The following is a 16,444-nucleotide window of genomic DNA, read 5'->3' on the forward strand; positions in this document are numbered from 1 at the left end:
AAAATTTTATATTTAAAAAATAAAATAAAAGAACAGCCGAAGGACCCATCCGCGTAGGACCGGATCTAATACTGATTAATAAAAGCTTCTAATTTATATAAAAGTAGGTCTTTTTTAAATATAATAATATAATTAGTTGAAAATCAGGCTATTCTATTTTAAAAAGGCGCACGGTTCGACCCTCTCCCTTGTTATGTGTAAATTTTGCCGGCAATTTGGAAACTGGGCAACTGGGCATGCCCAGTTGAGCTGAAGACCTCTAATATTGCCCCTGGGCATCCGAATAACCCGCGGTTCAAATACTCACCCACCTTTTCTACCTCATTGTAATAACATTCACAGAGAATAGGAAGGAGGTACTGATGATAACGAAGAATTACCGGAGTTCATCAAGGCCCCATAACATCTACAGAGTAATTGACCTTGTACTGTACGTCTAGAAAGCCAGCCTTGTCTGCCCCCGTTCGGGTTCTGCCAACCTATATGAGCCCAGTAAGCTGCTGTCGGTCAACTTTTGCAACAAGGTAAAGACTCACTCCTTCACGCGAACATCTGGCGCCAAGCTTATCTCCGCCCTGGATCCGGGAGTAATAAGTATAAACTGCCGACCGATTGACCGCCTTGCCGCGAGCATCTGTGTTCACGGTTAGCAAACTTCGCAGGAAGTCGCATAAAAGACAATCATACTAGCATGTCAATCGCCATTTTCCTGTTGATATGATCCATATATACATCACTACAAGATCAACGTAGTCAGTATCCGGTTGCACAATGGAGATTGAAGACACATACAACTCGTCCAAGCATCGAATCGGGGACCCCATAGCCTCCCACAATGCCAGAAGCAGGCATACCTGGGAGAAAGACTTCTCACCGCCAGAAAGAGTCTTTGCACCACGGCCCATACTGTCTTTCGTTATGTCAGGCTCGACCTGTGGAGGATGATTATCAGGATAGATCAGCCACGAAACGAGTTGAAATCACACACTTGTAGATCCAGTAGTTTTCCCTCGTGATCTGTCAAAAGCCGACCTCGAAAGCTCCTTTCGCTGAGTAAATATGTAAATTGTGCCTTGGCGCGTGAGGAGATATGCGACCTGAAAATCCGCCAGCGTTTCTTGCGATGATAGAGAGTTGTTTTAAGTACCTAAGCAGACGTAGTTAGCCAGGCCCTTTGGATATTGGTATGATCATCTTACTTCGGCCAGTGTTTGAAACTCATCGACTTGTTTCAGCGCCTGTTCGTAGGCTTCCTTTGCCCTGGAGGCCTGAGCAGCGAGTTCCTCGCGGGTTGCCCCCAATCTAGGAAGTCTTTAGCAACTGAGTCCAAGACCATGGGCTTCCATACTTACTCCTGGTTATATTGCCTAAGATCCGTATGAAGCCTATCGAGCTTCTTATCTAGGCTGGCGGCGGTTTCACCCTCAGCTATTGCAACCCGCGGTGAGACCAAGCTCGCTTTCTCGCTGAAGTCGAGGATACGTGCAGCTATCTCTTCCAGCCTCTGCTGTATTAAAACTCTACCTTTTTTGCTATCATTGATTCGCTCAATTGCTGCGTTCTTCTCGCGGATTGATCTTCGGTGGTTTTCCATGCTCATTTGTGCTTCGTTTTGAGCCAACCTGAGCTCTTCATCCATTGTAAGAACCTCTGCTTCTTTGGCCGAAAGCTCTTGTTTGATCGCTTTTAGTCCCTTCATCATGGCATCCATAGCCTCAATACCGTCCTGTAGGGACCCTTCGTTCAAGCGTTTCTCTTCTTCTGCTTCTTTAAGGGTAGTCTGAAGTACATCAATGCGTCCGTCTTCCACAGCTTCTTTATCGAGTGCCTCGGTGATCTCATCAATAAGGTCTTCTGCTTTCTGCACTGCGATACGTAGTTCGCTGCTTCTCCTGTCATGTCTCACACGTGCTTGTTTGCAGCCTTCGAGACTAGAGCGAGCGGATCGAAGAGACTGCTCTTGATCACTGAGAATTCTACGCAAGTCTGCGAGTACGTCTTTCTGCATGCTATTTGCATGTCAGTAGCTAGACAATTCACCGAAAGCGGAGTTGTGATTACCTGATCTGGGACGCAAGGTCAGATTTCATCCGGGGACTCCCATTGTAGGCTGGGACAGGCGCCTGGCTTGGTTCACCAGTTCTGCTATAAGAAAGGTGAAATCCTCGTCGCCGATTCGTGGGATCGATGCAATAACATCTTTTCACATTGCGGGGTTTCTGTCCATCGAAAAGCACCGACGATGCTTCTTCTAGGTCCTCTATCAGCAGCATCTGTTCGATTCCGTGATTTATGATTAGCTGTCGACGGACCAATTCGTTGTCAATCTAGGAAGCCCAGAGTTAGGATAAATCTCTCAAATTCGCATGTTTCAATTAGTATCCACTTACTTGAAGTACCCGCAGGGCTGTATCATAGGTGGGATCTGGTTCGTGGTTTGACGTATCAATATGACCATCGCTTCCTATGAAAATCGGACATACACTTTCGCTGCTGTCAGAAACCAAAGGCCATGCGTTGAGTTTCGAATTGCTCACCAATTGACTCTCTGCATGATATTCGACAAGATGTTCATGTCACTTTTCGAGGTCACAACAAAGCTGCTCAGGGTCGTACCGAGCGAATTCTCCAGAATAGAGGCCCATTTTGGCTTCAGCAAACTGACATAATGCCCAATTGGGCCCACGGGGCGTCTGCGGAAGGACCCTTCTTGTTCAATGGCCTTGGTGAGCGCTGGCATTCTTTCGTGGAAGCCAGAATTTCTCGCCCCGCCCTCTCTGCTCAAGTTTTGTAGAACCGACTGTGCTTGCTCAATGTCGGCTTTAACCTTGCTGACAGGGGCAGCGGCTGATTTCACTTCCTTTTCAGCTTCACCTATCTTCTCATACAAGCTGTTTCTCTCGGCTTCATGTTCCTTGAATCGAGCACGGGCATCTTCCGCGCCGGCTTGTGCCTGCTCGAGTTCCTCTTGTTTTCTGAGAAAGCTTCCCCCACTTATATCACTCAAGCGCTGGTGCTCATCTGCAAGCTTTTTCCGAGTTTCAGCTATTCTAGTCTCCGCAGCCTTCAAATACTCTCTGATCTGGCGTTGCTGGGCCTGCGTGCATGCGTTAAGAATCTCAACACTGAACAGCATGTGTAAGGTGGCCTTACCTGTAGACCATGACGTTCACTTAATTGAGCGTCCATTTTATGTTTGATCTCATCCCTACTTAATTGACAAGTCTCAAGCTTGGAGGTAGCCTGCTGGACAAATTCGGCCGCAAGTTCGGTTTCTCTCTCTGCCTCCTGTATGCGATGTTCATAGCTCCCGAGATCCGCTTCAGCAGCAGCTATATCCTCAACGGCTGTCGTCATCTCTGTTTTCAAAGAATCCTGGATCTGCTCATGTTCAGATTATGCAGCATAGGGGCTTCAACTTGGTGAGCGTGCTTACCCGCTCTTGTTCCTCCACTTGAGCCCAAGCCATTTGATTGCGAACATTTCGAATGCGATTACGTAGAGATTCATGCTGGTCAGATAAATCTAGTTTCCGCTTTGCTGCATCCTGACGACTTTTCAGAATTGTGATATCTTGCACTCTGCTTTTTAGCTTCGCCTCGATCTGATCTCCAGACTCTTCGATTAGACGGTAGTCCTGGTCAAGTTGTTCCAATTGAACACCCTTCACGAAAAATTTGTACTTATCACTGGGGCTAGACGAGCTAAGGAATTGACGAGCCATATCCTGCGAAAGAACGTTCATCGGGTTGTCAAACTGCAGGGTAAAGTAGTCAATGATAGAATCAAGCTCCGCTTTCTTAGTAGAGACGATACGCCCACTATCAGACTTGATCTTGAACCCACTGGTGCCCATCTTGGAGAAGTGGCGCTCGATAATGATTGATTTTCCATAATCATCTGGCATGTAAGCGCCATCACCCTGATTCTTGATCCGCACTACAATGGTTGCGCTCCTAAGGAAGTTCAGAATTGGATGCATATAAGGGACTAGACAAACCTACTCTTTGCCTTCCTTGATGAAACTCTTCAGACTTTGCCCACGGTTTGTGGCCGAAGCTTTGCCACCCAAACATAGAGTGATAGCCGTGAGGACTGCACTCTTGCCAGAACCATTTTTTCCAACGACAAAATTTATCAGCGGACCGAGCTCGATGTAAAAATGGTCATGACACATGAAATTGTAGCACTCGACGCGCTCCAGAATTCCATGCTCGGCAGGCACGTTCGGCTCGTCACCAGCGAATGAATACTTCTCCTGGATCACTTGTGTAGCACGAAGCTCAAGTTCATCCTCATCATCGTCAGGCGGTTCTGATATGGATGGAGATGTTGTGTCTTGGATGTCATCGTCGCTGACTTCATCGGATCCGGACGAGTTAGTTCCGCGCATGCGTTTTCGCTGGTCAAATCAGTCATATGCCTTTATCACAACGGATATATTCAACGTACCGATGGGGGCGTGTCTGATTGCCTTTCCTCATTTGAGTCCACAGAGAACCTCTGGGGGCGCTTACTTGATGGCATTGAGTACACTTGAATGAATTGACTTGGGCATGAGAAACTTGGTATGGTTTGGTATGAAAAGTACTCGACCACTGGCGTGCGCAGGGACCCGCTCTTATTGAAGGAGAAGTAGCCTGGTTTGGTGATAATGGTTGGTGAAGCAAGGAACAAAGAAGTCGAAGAGCTAGCGCCGATGCCCTTTCTTTCTTTTCTTTCGAAGTGTGGAATTGAGTACAGTAGTAGTACATTTCCTTTGTTTCGTGTTCTAATGCTTATCGGACGCTGATAAGGCGCGCGGTCGCGTGGCGCGCTTCTCGGTAATTGCAAATTTCCCCGCTCAGTGAAAGGACATACTGTGTACATACTTAGCCCAGCTACCTGACTGCCAAGCACACGATTGATTGTCTGCTGGCCGAGAAAAGCCGAAATGTCATAAGGCTTTGCCAGATTCTGACCTACTATGAAAGTGCTTACTAAGTAATGTGAGGTGCGAGAATTACAACATGACTTGCCTAGAGGAGCAAAAGCTACTTTGCAGATAAAGCATCAATGCACGCGATGCACGCTGTTTAGATCGTCTAGGGTACGGAGTAAGTTGGCTAGTATTTTAATAATACCGCCTACGTCTCAGCTGTACCCGCTTCTAAGGACACGCTTGGGGGGTCCAGGTTTACGACGTTAGACTCTGTGTCTATGGCTCAATAGGAGCTTGAAACCTTTCAGGCATCAAGATGATGTGGTCATTATGGGGTTACGGTACAGTGGTACACGATAATCAGAAGTGAGATCACCCTCAGGTGAGGGTTTGATTGAGACGTACGAGGCTATATTTTGCTGGCAGGAGGGAAGAGCTTGACTGAAGTAAGAAACATATGTATTCCCCTGGATTATTGAATGGCTCGATGGTTCCAACAGACTGAAGCAGTTGAGTTAAGTCTTGAGGCTGAGATGCGAGCGGGCGGTGCATGACTAGGGGTTCATGGGTTCCTCTGCAACGTAGTGCAGATAAGCCCCCAGCAACTTAGTCCCTTCAATGTAGTTTCTCTTGTCAAGCTTCTCGTTCACGGAATGGGCAGCATCAGTTGAACTGCCCATTGGGAGAAGCAAAACGTTCTTCCCGGTAGCTTGCTCAAAGCTCAATGTGACCGGAATACTGTCAATGGATTAGCTTTGAGAAGATCATAAGCAGCCTTGATATAAGCATTTTCCATACCTGCCACCTTCGCGGGTCATGTCGGGCTCGACACCAAAGACCTGTTGAACAGCCTTGCTTGCAGCGGTGAAATTCCAGTGCTTCGGACTGGCCACCCACCATTTCCCGTCATGCTGGAGCCAAACGTCTAGCTTGTTCTTGCTGTTGAGTTTGGCGAACTCTGACTTGATATGATCAAACACAAGTTTGTTCACATCCTCGCTTTCCATGTTTGGCACTGTTCTTATAGAGAACTTGCCAATTACCTTGGCTGGAATCACAGTCTTAGCCCCAGGAGCGGAATAAGCACCCTCGATGCCATGGATAGACAAAGAAGGGTATCGCCACCTAGCCATGAGAGTTTCTTCTTTGGTAGGATGAATGCCTGTCTCGCTGCCCAAAGACTCATGAAGGTTCTCCATGGTGTAACTGATGTTGGGATACAAGGACTTCTCGTCCTCCGACATGGGTTCGACCAGATCCATGATGCCAGGGATCAAGATTTTTCCCTTAGGATCGACAAGTTTGGAGAGGACATTGACCAGGTCTGTCATCGGCTCATGGGCAGAGCCTCCGAATACTCCGCTGTGTAGATCCTGAGCAGGGCCTGAAACACTCACGGAGTAGTAATTACAACCGCGAAGACCATAAGTCAGGCAAGGCTTCTCTGTTCCCAGCCAGTAGTTGTCCGAGATACAAACCGCATCTGCGTCCTTGAAGAATTTCTTACTTTCGGTTTGGATGAACTCCTCCAGGCCTTCCGAGCCGTATTCTTCCATGCCTTCGAAGCAGCAAAGGAGATTGACAGGGAAATCCACACCCGCCTTTTTGTGAGCCTCGATCACGTTCAACCATCCCAAGACTGGTCCTTTGTCGTCAGTGCTTCCACGTCCAAACATTCTTCCCTGATCATCGACAGTCAACTCAAAGGGTTCTGTCGCCCAGCCGTCTTCTTTCAAGGCAGGCTGAACGTCATAATGACCGTAGACGAGAATAGTGCGCTTATTCTTGTCGTTACCATACCGAGCGACTACAACTGGAGGTAGATCAAGGTGCTCCTTGCCGGGCTGCTTGCCTAGCGAGCGTTGTTCCACTTCAGCACCCAAAGCTTCGAGCTCGGAGGCGAGGAACTGGGCCATCTGATGTGAACCCACGTGTGTTTTAGCTGCGGTCCTCTTAAGGTAGGGTGGAACCTGCGGAAAGTACCTTGAAAACATCTTTTCTGTTCTCATCCTGCGCAGAGATTGATGGAATGGCAACAGCCTTTCGTAGCCCTTGCTATTCGGTCAATACACAAAATATAGGCGGGCGATGGAGAACATAGGCCCATACTATCAATGAAGGAACCGGATAGGTCGTCGACCCTATATGAATAAGGCATTAGACATGGTCAAAACCGGTCATTTATGTGAATTATAGCAAAAAGCGACAAATGTCACATGGTATGCGGTGACGACCGATGAAGCAGGAGTGACGAAAGCGTTTCAAAATGGTGAAGCACGATAGAAGGAGGGGTAGGCTGGGGGCAAGGGAAGTTGGGCTCACTGTTTGAAAAACGGCTCAAGTTGCGGTGCCATCTTTGAATCGCTGATATGTCCGTAGAATGCGTGACGAGAAGATAAGCGGCGTACTGTTGAATCAGAAATTGTGTGAGATGTCAAATTGCCCTTGATGTGGAACGGAAGTGACAAGAAGGGTCTGTACTCCCTAAGCGACGTTGCAATTCGACGGAGGGGGAGGGGCATTTCGGCCGTGGACGAAGACTAGGATTATTATTATTAACAATTACCACCTTAGGGACAGGCAGTGAAAGCAAGTACCAGGTCAGTAAGCCTAGAGTTTCCGCGAATAAGCGGCTACCCGGCTAGGCGAGACTCAACTGGTATCGACATGTGTCTAGAATACCATTTGTAGAGCATGATGCCTTCATCAAATACTTGGTTGGCTTCAGCTAGTAATTCCAGGGATCATCTATATGATACATAAGAAACAGTTTATGGCAAATATATAATTATACAGCAACCAATGGCTTCTAATAGAACATATATTGAAATAACGGGCAACAATTTGAAGAACTTTGAAAGCCCTGAGTGAAGAGAAGGGATAGAGCGTTTGAGAGGTTTGGCATACATATCCCAGAACAGGAGAGCATGCAGGCACAAACCGTTCTGAGAGATTGTCGTCAACGGTCTCTTCCCCACGATTCTTTCCGCAATGTCCGGTCCTCTCTAGCCATGCGGCGCTTGGTGCCCCATCTTGATTGCACCGCCTCCAAGACTTGCTTCTGCATTTCTTTCTTCTCCCGACTGGCTCCGCACACCATCGAGATGAAGAGTGGTGAGCAATCAAAACGCTTGGCCAACTTCGAGCGACTCCACGTCATCGGGTCACTGGTTCTGAGCCTGCGTATTTCTAGTACATCAGAGGGGTTCAAGTGATATCGTTTTGGACCAGGCGATTTGTTCAAAGATGCAAGCTCGGCATGGTTCTGCTGGCTGATTGAAGTATCACCAACTAAAGATCTCCGGATGTCGTCGCTAGGAAGAAATTTCGCTGGTGTGTGGTAAACCGATGGGGAGCTTGAAGGAGGGTTATAGACGATGTGATCTCTTTCGACCTGGCCCAACGACGACCCAAATGAAGCATCGGGCTTCACACGCAGGCGTTGCTTTGTACGTCTATAAGAGGACTGGCTCCGCCGAGACGTGAGAGGCATGAGTTCGCATGACGAAGGTAGAAGGAAGGGCAGTGAGAGGAAAGGCCTCTTAGCTGCAAGAGTGCTAGCCATTATTAAGTCGATTTGCTGAAACACGCTCCGTGAAAGTAACAAGATACAATCAACTCTGGATTGCGTGAGGAGCGAGGCGAAGATTGCTTTTCAATAAATCTAAAGTGAAGGCGAAGTTATTAGCACATGTGCTGTGTTGTTAGCTTCAGCAGAAGCACACCGGGATAATAATGCACGGTGCACACACTGATAAAGATATAGCTAGATCATGATTAAAGATGTATGTAGCGGAGATCTGAGTCGCAGTGGTATGAGTCGCAGTGGTATTTACAGATGTGAATAGAAGGTTGAGCTTTTCTGGGCCGCAAGTCCCGTGATAAGCTTAATAATAAGACACTGCATACTGCATTGAGCATGTGCACAACATCGGGTACTCCGCGGGACTGTTTTATTGATTTGTCAAATGAGAAGCTAGTCCGTTTTAGTAGCGCTTCGCAACCTCCAGGCTCCGACCAGGCTCCCGAGTCCCCGACTAACTTAAAATGATGAGCGATGATCGGCTAAGATTATGTGCGCAAATGAAGAGATTTGATTGGCTACCTGGGTCATTAGTCACGTGAGCCGCGCTTTGCTGGATGGCCGAAGGGCGGGCATGGCCTCCTAGCTGCAGATTCAGGCTACAGGCCTGAATCAATACATCTATACTTGTATAGAAGCAACGTAGTAGAGGGTGCCTAGAAAGGTGCTTAAACAGCCGTACCTATAAACAGGCCTTAAATAGTTGCGTAACCATGCCTTTGAGCAGCTGCGTAAGCAGGGCTGTATAGACAGGCCCTCGTATGTATTAAGCCTATATAGGATATCGAGTAGTATACTTCGTAAATGAGCTCGCTATTAATCTGTTAAATTACTTATTTGTAAGGCGCAACACGTAAGACCCAAGTATCTGTTGCTATAAGGCAGGTGCTTCATGATTGATTCCTGCGAAGGAAACAAGGGTCATGTCGATAGGGTAGCCTAATTATGACTTGTGGAAGATTCTTTTAAGACTTTGTACAGCACATGATTATAGTATCCTTCGCTGATGAAACCGCTTTTTCCATCTGTAATACTGCATAAATACACCATAGAAGGGCCGCCATATCTGAAGGCAAGTCTCCATATTGCGCCTCGAATATTGTCACGAACCAACAATGAATTAGGCAGTCCTAATAAATGACTGAAGCTTGAGGCGGGCCAGCGGTCCTTGGAACCTGGAATCCCGGGGATCAAGATGATGCAGTAAAATCCTTCCCATGGTATATCATGCTCCGACCTCAGACACCGCTTTCAAAGCCCGTTCTATCCGATCACGCAGATCTGCCTCCTCTTCCAGGCCGACACTTATTCTGACTAGACCAAATTCGATACCAAAGGAATTCGCCTGACACTGTTAGTAATTCACAAATAGATGGAGCGAAGGATATGAAGTCGTGGAGTAAATTGTAGAGGTTTACTCACCCAATCTAATTCGCCATAGTGGGCCAACAAAGTATATGGACAGCTTCAGTACACAGTCAGATGGGTTTCGCTGCTTGAGATCTTAATCGGAGCTTCAACCAACCTCAATGTAAAATTCGTTCCAAGACTCGGGCCCTTATGCACTTCCAGTTGATCAAAGAAAGCGATTGCTTCCTCAGTTGAATGGAAAGTGACAGAGAAGAGCCCGCCATACCCCCCATTCTGGGTGCGGAATGCGTCATAGAGAGGTTTGGAAGGGTTGAGTTTTGGATAGTAAACATGTTTGACTATATCAATTAGAACGAGATGGACTTCCGCTGGGTCATCTGAACGATTGAAGATGCATCGCACTGGAGTGAGGGTTAGGCCTGACTTACCCAGTGGCGACTCCAATAACATGTCTGCAATTATTTCTGTGGTTTTATTGATTTTCTCAATTCGAGACGCGAAATCGCGGCTGTTCCGCTCCAGGAAAACGGCATCTTCGGCCCAGACATTGTCCTCATATTCATGAGCAAAAGTCTCTCTCAAAGAATGGTAAAAACATCCATGAGGATTGAGAACTGCGCTTCCTCCCATAACATTGCTATCTCCACTGAATATCTTGGTCAAACTGCTAACCACGATATCTGCAGAAGGGAGAACATTGATATTCAGGAAGTTCCCCACGGTCTCGTCTACCACGACCGCAAAGTCATACTTATCAGCGAGTTGGCGAATTCTTTTCAGGTCCGGAGACTTCAGTAAAGGATTGCCTGGAAACTCTGTAAACAAAGCCAGAAATCGCTCACCGGCTTGCAGCCGTGATTCCAAATCGTCGAGATCCTCCGAAGAACCGTTGCCATAGAACAAACATCCTGGACCCCATTTCTGAAGAATTTTCAGTGAATCAATATAAGGGAACCCGAAACATATGCTTTTCAGTTGGCCTCTGCTAGCCAGCAACATTTGGTGCGTGTTGAAGATAGAGCTCATACCCGTTGGGTAAAGGAAAACATCTGCTTCCGTAAGCCCCGCCACACGGCCTTCCCTTGATGTTTCTTGAAGAGCCTCACTCAGCTCTACATCAGCGGTCAGAACTCCTGCTATTCTTCGACGTACAGCCAATCGTGCCTGGTCAGCAAGCGAGACGTTCAAGTTGCGTCCAAACCTCTCTTCAATGAATTGTACATATTCTTTGCCATCTTGCGCTTCCCCTACGGAGGACAAGTCCCGAGGCTGATTGTGGTTCCCATCCGTTCGTGCTGTTCCACTAATGGAATCACGCCCCTGGTATCTCCGAGGGCCCTTACAGATTCTCCGTAACGCTACATCTGCCGCTTGGGATTTTCTCTCAACGAGAAAGCCACTTCTCAGTGCACCCAGACAGAATTCGCCCCGCCGACTCGATATGCCGTTCCCGGTGTGTTGCCACACCTGCTTGGCAATGGGCGCGAATTCCTTCGGATATATCACAGACGATAACAACAATGTTGTGGTGGGAAATCCGGCATCTGTTTCATGGGAGGGACTAAAACTCGTAATCCGGATCCTGCCGTGGTGTTCGACGGGCAATCTCGATTTCATGAAAGAACGACATAATTCCGCGGTGGTTGTGGATGGGAATAACATGGCAGTATCCGAGTTTGGGGAGCCAAAACGACGCACTATCTCAACCGCCAGCTCTTGTATAATTGGATGTATGAAAAACCGCGGATAGCCGCATTGCATGCTGTTTGTCACCCATGACTCCCCCTCCTCGTAGGCCACATTTGCACTCCAAGTGGGAAGTGATACACTGACTGCCTGATAAAAGGTGAGTGACCATTCATGGATGACTATATCTTGTAGCAATTCGAGAGACAAAATCCCCTAAGAAAGGATAGCGGGGTACGCGGGCCCTGAACTTACATGGTCGGTATTCGGAGGGACAGGGCCTCCGATAATTTGAAGCATTGTGATGATATGATCAAGTGCTGAGATAAAGCTCAAGGGGGACTGAGTGCAGTGAGTATGGAGGGGAGTAAGGAAGCTGCCGGCAAAAATAAATAATTCTTCAATGACGAACGAACACAGTGATAAATAGGAGAAGAAATTCTTAAATGACGACGAATGGGAAGGGAGTCATCGCGGCAGTACCAGCCACTGAGCGATGTCGGCGTTGTTAAGAGTGGCTGACCAATAAACTCAAAGCGCACGAAGTTCGCGGCAAAAGCCTGATTCTACTGCAAGTGGTAGTTGACCTTCTTACTGCCTTCCGAGAGCCATACGGGACATGTCCACTTATATATACTCGATATCTGTACAGTCCAATGCATGTCCAGTGCTTGATAAGTCAGTCTAGACATATATACAAAACATATTTAACTTATACATCTGTGCACTCATATGACCCATATAGTAACGCAATAGAGAATAGTCTATCACAACACTAACAGTATCAAATAACTATTAGTCTATGTACAGTCCATGTGTAAATTGTAGGCTTGATCCACAACAGCATACGGATGTTCAAGTATGCCCGTGGCGGAGGCTCAGAACCAGAAGGCGGTGAAAACGCCGCGGTGGCTTATCCCGCTAACAAGACCAAATCTTTTTTTTTCTCCCCGTTTAGATACAGAAGGCTCCTCATCACTATAAGAGCCATAGTGGGACCGCTAGGACTCACACCCAGCATGGTACATCTTATGATATAGTTTGACTTGCATCTTCTCTCCAAGGACTCGCTCTCTATTCACAACAATCTTTCCTCATCAATTTATCGAATAACAACCCAAGTCCGGTCCCAGCTTCTGGCTCAATATGTCGTCCCATTCAGTTAAACGCAGGCGATTGAGCCATTCTACTCACAACGCTGTGCCAGGTGCTCAAATTTCGGAGAAGAATGGCCCTACCATGAACCTACACCTCGAATCACCACATGAAAGCATGCCCATGAAAGCCACTCAAGACAGCGAAGTACCTGCTGTAAGCACCAAGAGACAAGGGACGCACACTGTCACGGCGGAGTTTGCGCTCGCCAGTGGCGTCTATAAATCCAGCTTCTTCAAGCTGCAAATGGACGAGCTATTGTCTGAGTTGAGGCCAAATTATGATAGGCATGTCGCAAAACTTCAGGGTACACTTCATCAACTGAAGAGCATCATTGAACACATTCCAGAGAAACCACCCCAATCGGCATGGGATGCAGAGAAAGAGCTGCGTAGCAAACATGGAATCACGGTACCCTTTCCTGAGCCGCGGCCTGGCAGGGAAGCGAAATATCCCTTTACATATGCCAAACCCACGAATGTCAATGTGGTGGGCAGTCTATCACTCCAAACCGGAGCCAAGAGCTCCAACCCATTAATGGTAGACTTGGCGGTGACAATGCCCAGCGCTATATTTCAGGAAAAGGACTATATCAATCACCGATTTTTTCATAAGCGGGCATACTATATCGCCACCATTGCCGCTGGAATCAAGGCGGCCGCTGGCCTGAATTTGCATGTCAAGTTCGCACTTCAAGATGGAGACAGCCTCCGACCTGTCATTCTTATCGAGCCGATCACTTCAACTAAAAACATGTCTTCTAAACTACGAATCCGTGTCATTACTGCTATCGAAGAGACTTTGTTCCCTGTTTCACGAACTATACCCCTGAGGAACAATATACGTCAAGGTGCAGCTGATGGCTCCATCTCTGAAGGCGCTACTCCGGTCTATAATGCGTCTCTTCGATCGGAAGCTACGGTGGCACTCTACCACAAATATATCCACTCCAATATCCGCAAATGCGATTCATTCCAAGATGCGTGTATTTTGGGTCGGGCGTGGCTTCAACAGCGCGGATTTGGGTCATCATATCAATCTGGCGGGCTCGGTGGCTTTGAGTGGACGGCTTTAATGTCATTACTGCTTGAGGGTGGCGGCCCTAATGGCAAGCCAGTACTTCTGAAGTCTTACAGCAGCTATCAGCTATTCAAGGCAACACTGCAATTTCTTGCCGGAAGAGACTTGACAAATCCACTAGCGTTGTTCATAGCCGACTTATCATTCCCTGGCGGCTCTCCTGTTTTGTACGATGGCAAGCGAGGATTGAATATCCTTTATAAAATGACTCTTTGGTCTTACGCTCTCCTCCGCCGGGAAGCAGATGTGACAGTGAGAATGCTAAACGAGTCTCGCGATGACAACTTTGACAAAGTATTTATCCTCAAAGCGAACGAACCACTGCTGAGATTCGATCGGCTCATTGAGCTACCAGCCATAGCAAGCGGAAGCAGTCTCCAAGACCTTCAAAGCCAAAACATGATTTACGAAGTGTTGGTTAGGGCACTCGGCGACAGAGCCGGGCTCGTTCATCTACGTGGCTGCGTCACGGAGCCCTGGCCAGTAGACACACGGCACAATTGCAAAACGGCGCCTGGACACCTAATTGTGGGTGTGGTGCTAGATGCAGAGAATGCGACACGTGTTGTGGATCATGGCCCAGCTGCAGAACATAAAGATGAAGCTGCATCTTTTAGGTCCTTCTGGGGAGACAAGGCTGAGCTAAGGCGTTTCAAAGATGGCAGCATCAGGGAGAGCTTGGTCTGGTTGGATTTAGCGACGGCGCCCTCGATCATAAATCAGATATTGTTGTATATCTTGAAACGCCATTTCAATTACACTGATTTCGATATCAAAATTGTCGGTGATGAATTCGACGAGACACTTCGCAACAACGGAGACGGTGTTGTCTCATACTCCAGCCCCTCCTTCCAGAAAATACACGACGCTTTCAATTCTTTGCAGCGGTCTGTTCAGGACATGGATGGAGTACCTTTGACGACCAGGCATCTTGCACCTGCTGATCCGCTTCTTCGATATACCGCTCTTCGTCTAAAGAGTGCACCTAATATGCCTTGTGGTCCCGTGGACATTGTTCTCCAATTTGAGAGCTCCGCTCGTTGGCCGGATGACCTCGTGGCCATACAGATGACAAAGCTAGCCTTTCTTGTGAAAATAGGCGACTATCTACAGTCATCCGGGGCTGCTCATGCATGTAAAATAGGGCTTGAAGATGTCTCAAGCAGAATCTTGAACACTGCATTCCTTGACATCACTCATTCGTCCAATGTCCTCTTCCGCCTCAGAATTCACCACGACAGAGAGCAGTTGCTCTTGGAACGTCATTTGAAGGACAGAGAGGGCCATCCTTCCATGAGACAAGAGCTCGCATACGCTCTGTCTGAATATAAGCGACAATTTGTGCAAGCCCCTCGGCTTACACAGGCAATTCGTACACTATGCACGCGTTTCCCGCTTCTGTCGCCCACGATTCGTCTTGTGAAGCATTGGTTCAGTCAACACCTTCTTACAGAGCAAATTCGAGAAGAAACTGTGGAACTACTGGTTGTTCGAGTCTTCACGCAGCCGTATCCATGGGGCACTCCTTCCAGTATCATGACTGGATTTTTGAGGACTCTTCAGCTTCTTGCGCGGTGGGACTGGCAGCAGGAGGCTTTAATGGTCGATTTTGGAACACTAGACAAGGCTACAGTGGAGGTTATACAGACTCGCTTTTCTGCCTGGCGAAAAATAGATCCGGCTATGAACACGGTCAGCCTGTTTGTGGCTTCCGATCTTGATCCCGATGGGGTGACATGGACTCAATACGAACAGCCTTCTAAGGTAGTGGCGGCTCGCATGTGCACCTTGGCCAAGGCTTCCATGGCAATGCTACGAGATCATGGGTATGGACTTAATACAACCGAGTTGTTCCACACATCCCTAGCCCCTTACGACTTCATCATCAAGCTTCGTTCCAAGCTGCTGCATGAAATCACTACATCGCCAACCACCTTCAAACTTGCTGATAAACGGGAGAAACTCCAGGCTAGTGGACCTGCAGTCGTCCAATCCTTTGTTCATGACTTGCGAGCGTGTTACAGCCCGAATATTCTTTTCTTTCACAGCGAGATGAACCCCGGGGTTGTTGCAGGGTTATGGAACCCTCAAGCTCTTCGAGCCAAAAGCTGGACGTTGAAAATGGCCTACTCTACTTCTCTCACCAAGTTGGAAGATGCAGAAGACAACGTCCAAGTGGTTATCAACCGCCCGGCTATTTTGAACGAAATCTCGAGGTTGGGCAGCCTCATGATAGACAGCATCGAATTACATGGCACAGACAAGAACCTGACGTAGTCATGTTCGATCATGATCATGCCTATTGTGTTACATATACCGAGTTGCATCTCAGTACCTAGACTCAAAGTGACCCGGAGAGTTGACGCCATGCTAATGACAGCACTGAAGGTAATGTGATGGTTCATTGTATAATCTTGGTCTATGGACTATATGTCACTCCGTCCATCCATCCATTCATCCATTATCTCATGCACCGGCTGTCACTTTTTCCGGTTTTCCAACTGGTATCTGGGATGAAAAAGAACAATGCTTGTCTTTGATCGCCACCACCTCATACGTGCCCTCGTCTGATGTTTTGATTATTTTCGTATGCTCGTGGGAGATATCATGTTTGACATCAAGTATCTCAGATTTTTTTCCTTTCCGAG

At 47.6% G+C, this 16,444-nt stretch overlaps 5 protein-coding genes across 5 annotated transcripts; 1 reads left to right on the top strand and 4 right to left on the bottom strand.

Moving 5' to 3' along the window:
• Positions 1-193: 193 nt before the first annotated feature.
• Positions 194-4,662, bottom strand: ASPACDRAFT_77462 (DNA repair protein SMC6). The gene is made up of 14 exons (XM_020204970.1): positions 4,453-4,662; positions 4,005-4,402; positions 3,437-3,956; positions 3,154-3,381; positions 2,538-3,097; positions 2,391-2,484; positions 2,062-2,327; positions 1,353-2,009; positions 1,200-1,302; positions 989-1,147; positions 793-932; positions 688-736; positions 537-634; positions 194-479 (listed from the first exon to the last, which is right to left on the bottom strand). Exons 1-14 carry the CDS (start codon positions 4,525-4,527, stop codon positions 437-439), a joined length of 3,390 nt encoding a protein of 1,129 aa, XP_020056949.1. The 5' UTR covers positions 4,528-4,662; the 3' UTR covers positions 194-436.
• Positions 4,663-5,245: 583 nt separating this feature from the next.
• Positions 5,246-7,425, bottom strand: ASPACDRAFT_77463 (M20 family dipeptidase). Its single transcript, XM_020204971.1, has 5 exons — positions 7,244-7,425; positions 7,031-7,062; positions 6,905-6,972; positions 5,720-6,837; positions 5,246-5,659 (listed from the first exon to the last, which is right to left on the bottom strand). The coding sequence occupies exons 1-5, from the start codon at positions 7,273-7,275 to the stop codon at positions 5,476-5,478; spliced, it is 1,434 nt and encodes a 477-aa protein (XP_020056950.1). The 5' UTR covers positions 7,276-7,425; the 3' UTR covers positions 5,246-5,475.
• Positions 7,426-7,612: 187 nt separating this feature from the next.
• Positions 7,613-8,726, bottom strand: ASPACDRAFT_77465 (mitochondrial 54S ribosomal protein mL58). Its single transcript, XM_020204972.1, has one exon. It carries the CDS (start codon positions 8,484-8,486, stop codon positions 7,881-7,883), a length of 606 nt encoding a protein of 201 aa, XP_020056951.1. The 5' UTR covers positions 8,487-8,726; the 3' UTR covers positions 7,613-7,880.
• A 756-nt stretch (positions 8,727-9,482) lies between these two features.
• On the bottom strand, positions 9,483-11,907 carry ASPACDRAFT_77466 (cystathionine gamma-synthase). Its single transcript, XM_020204973.1, has 5 exons — positions 11,817-11,907; positions 10,304-11,711; positions 10,030-10,213; positions 9,927-9,969; positions 9,483-9,849 (listed from the first exon to the last, which is right to left on the bottom strand). Exons 1-5 carry the CDS (start codon positions 11,859-11,861, stop codon positions 9,730-9,732), a joined length of 1,800 nt encoding a protein of 599 aa, XP_020056952.1. The 5' UTR covers positions 11,862-11,907; the 3' UTR covers positions 9,483-9,729.
• Positions 11,908-12,545: 638 nt separating this feature from the next.
• On the top strand, positions 12,546-16,073 carry ASPACDRAFT_1887395 (rRNA-processing protein UTP22; the record flags this gene model as incomplete). The annotated part of the gene is made up of 1 exon (XM_020198455.1): positions 12,546-16,073. Exon 1 carries the CDS (start codon positions 12,708-12,710, stop codon positions 16,071-16,073), a length of 3,366 nt encoding a protein of 1,121 aa, XP_020056953.1. The 5' UTR covers positions 12,546-12,707.
• Between the last annotated feature and the right edge of the window lie 371 nt (positions 16,074-16,444).

This window comes from Aspergillus aculeatus, assembly GCF_001890905.1.
Source record: "Aspergillus aculeatus ATCC 16872 unplaced genomic scaffold ASPACscaffold_6, whole genome shotgun sequence".
In the NCBI taxonomy this organism is placed as follows: Eukaryota; Fungi; Ascomycota; class Eurotiomycetes; order Eurotiales; family Aspergillaceae; genus Aspergillus; species Aspergillus aculeatus.